This window comes from Crocodylus porosus, unplaced genomic scaffold (genome assembly GCF_001723895.1).
Source record: "Crocodylus porosus isolate Cpor-Errol unplaced genomic scaffold, CroPor_comp1, whole genome shotgun sequence".
Lineage (NCBI taxonomy): Eukaryota > Metazoa > Chordata > Crocodylia > Crocodylidae > Crocodylus > Crocodylus porosus.
The window spans coordinates 33,575,098-33,578,523 of NW_017728949.1; the positions used below are offsets into that span (position 1 = coordinate 33,575,098).

The window sequence follows — 3,426 nt, forward strand, 5'->3', positions numbered from 1 at the left end:
TGGGGGGTGGGGGGAGAAAGAACACACCTTACCAGAAGCAGCAGCATGTTAGTTTGACTTGACTCCCCAGTGTCTGTATAGATCACATGCTTTAGCAGGCCTTTTTGGTGTTTTCATCCAATCAGCTATTGGATTAAAATACCAAAAAAGCCCCACTGAAGTGCCCGATCTATACAGAAGTTGGGCAGTCTGGGTCAAACTAACACAATGCCTCTTCTTGGCATGCGCTAGGCCCAGTCCTGGAGCATGTGAAGTTTACAGTAAAGCACCAATTACTTTTGGTTTTTTATGTCTGTAAGCAGCCTATGTTTCTAATGGAATGATTTGACTTTGCTTATAATGAAACAATACATTTGGCTTAAATAGAATAAAACTAAACTCCAACGGGGAAATTCATTTCAGTTAGCCAGTTTCTAAAGAATTATTTTCATTTGTCTACCATTATCTTATGAGTTGCCACATATGCTACATACCTAATATAAGTTACCATAAAAGTAAAGAACTGTTAGTTCTAATACCATTTTGCAGTAATACAACAAAGAACTTCAGAATGGAGCAAAGAAAACAAGTAGCGTCTCATTTGGAATATATTTTTCTCCTGCTCCTAATAGGATGCTATTGCTGATAAGATGCAGTATGTCTGCGGGCTTCTCCAGAAACTCCAATTATAAGGAGAGATTTGGCGTGAACTCCAATTCATTCCAGAGTGATAGAGTAATTTGTATACGTTCAAATTAAAAATGAGAGAGAGAGAAAGAGAGAGAGAGAGAGAGAGAGAGAGAGAATGCATCCCAGGAAGGATTGAATGAAAAAGACAGGGCAAATATCAATTTGTAGAATATGGAATTCCTCAATGTAGGTACAACTGGAAAGAGAGAGGCCAATGTGATAACAGCAGAACTAAGTACTCTATAAACATGCAAATAATATAGGATATTCAGTAATATTATTTTCATAATAATACAAGATTAGCTCTTTATATATTTCTAGCCTTGTAGACCAGTCATAAAATAAGATGATCTAACTGAAAACACAGAGAGAAATAATATCTAGAATGGAAAATTTAAGAATGACAATAATTGTAATGGTGCCATAACACAAGTTAGAGACATTCAATTAAAATGAAAGGCAATTTAAAACTCATAAAAAAGTATATTTGTTTGTACACAGCATGCAGCTAACCCATGGAACTAACTGCAGCTCAGTTTTATGGTGTCAAGCTCTTCATTACAATGTTGGCTAAAAATGTAAGCAATATCAGTCTCTTGCTTCAGACATAAACCAACTGCCAATTGACTTAAATCAAAAGGAAACTTCCCTTATGGGTAAATTAATAAGGATTATTAAGAAATACCTGTACATTTTTGATCATGGTCAGAGACCATATGATTTTATGTCATAACGCAATTCCAATAACACTAGTATCTATTCTCTCTCAAGGAAAAAGTATTTCCTGTAGTGGCACAAATCATCATAGTAGAGTTCAGGACTGAGAAAGAAGGAAGGTGATTGGTATAAAGAAAAACATCAGCATTTCAGAATGCTTAGTAGTTCATCGCTTGTTTTGGGGCAAACCATTTTTCTATTTTTTTTTTATCATCAGTATATTTTTTTTAATATAATTCATCTGAGAAATGTAAAGAAAACGTCTAGCAAAAAGTATCTTAACTACTTGTCCGGAACAGTGGAGATAATGTTTTCCCATTGCAGTTTATTGTAAGTATAGTGCAAAACTAAAACGAGAAAACATGATTTTTACAATTATGTTTTCCTGAATGGGTTTTATTAACTCCCTATTTTCATTCACTGCTGGTGTCCACAGCTCCCATATTGGCATTTTGTCTCTCAAAAGCAGGCCATTTTGAAGGTTTGCCTATCAAAGCATATTTTAAGATTAGTCCTAAGCAAACTGCATATTTCAATTCCCAGTTCTAGTGATTAGTAACTATCAACATTCTTGACAACTGTGATTTTCCATGCTGTTACTAATTCCCAATCATTTTAGTAAGAATTTAGTGTGAAATCCTGGTTGTTGATGTCAACAACAAAACTTCCACTGGCTTCAGCAGGAAGTCATCCTAGGTATCAATAGCACTGAATAGCCTGTCTGAAATGCATACGTTTTTAGCAAGTTTCTCTTACCTGTTTGTGGGCGTGGTCATATGAGTTAATGTGATTGTCAAACTCCTGGTGTTTATAATACTGTTTGTCACAGAGTTCACAGTAGAAGTTGGCCTTAAGATCTTCCAAAGCTTTTGCTATAGTGTTCTCTTTTTCAGCATAATCCTGGGAAGAAAAAAACAAAAAAACCCAGAAGCATTAGCTGTCTCTCTGATGCTAGAAACAAGTTCTCTGCTCTGCTGTTTATGCTTATTTGTCAACATTTGCACTGCAATAACTAAAGACTGTGCATATTTACTGTGTCACTCTGCACATATTTACTGTATTAGATTAGAGGCATCAAATTATGTGCACTCCAGTTTGCTGTACAGTTGATGGCTACCCCACTGTCTCTGATAGATGCAAACTTAGAGAAAGTTTTTCAACTGAGTTCTGTCTAAAAATTACAGATATTTACTATGTCTAAGGCCATGGTAATGCTAATTTCTGTCAAACATAAATTCTCAAAAGATTCAGTATCTAATGCATCTAAACAGAACAACCATGAAGGTAAAAATCACGCATTTAATCTAGTTTCAGGACATGTGCAATGAATGATGCTGATAAGAAAAAACTGACTTTAGTCCACCTGAGTTTTTCTTTCTGCCTTTGTTCCAGTGCTAAAATGAGGAATAAATATGGAAAATGATTTTAGAATCAAATGTCTTGATATTGATCGTTCTTCTGAAAAATAAAAATTTATCTCTGTTTTCCTGTTTCCTAAAAAACTTTCAGGTTGGGACAAACATTTCATTCAATCCTAAGTAGTGTAATCATAACTATTTTATAATCCACCTTCATTTGTTACAATAAATTTAGGTTGAGTGCTTGCTGTCTAAATACAAAGAGGTTTGCTAACATATAATATTTCTGTTTCTCAAAATAATAAGTGCTGATTTCACATTAGAAATACATTTATGGCACAAAAAAGCATTTTAAGGAATCTAGCCTGGAAGTACTGCAGTGAGTTCTGTGTAGTAATATGTGGGAAACCATTTGGTGACTTGATTACTGGTCACTCCAAGTATTGCTTAGGTTGGCTGCATTTTGGAAAGCAATGAAGATAGCATGTTCAGCCTTTGTGGGGGATAGACTGCCTTCCATTTCACAATAGTCTAAAGTGCTACTGATGGTCAACAAAGGGATTTCCATGCCATATTGTTTATTTGGAAAAATAAGGGTTTCATAGTTTCATAGTAGCTAGAGTCGGAAGGGACCTAGGTAGATCATCTAGTCCGACCCCCTGCCTTGGCAGGAAAGAGCACC

The 3,426-nt window shown here is 35.3% G+C and overlaps 1 protein-coding gene across 1 annotated transcript in view; it reads right to left on the bottom strand.

Annotated features, from left to right (window-relative positions):
* Positions 1–3,426, bottom strand: part of ZNF804A (zinc finger protein 804A) — a 304,708-nt gene that overhangs the window by 70,451 nt on the left and 230,831 nt on the right. Inside the window, exon 2 of the mRNA XM_019554628.1 lies at positions 2,143–2,286. Within this exon, the coding sequence (XP_019410173.1) occupies positions 2,143–2,286 (144 nt within the window). The remainder of the gene's footprint in view (positions 1–2,142; positions 2,287–3,426) is intronic.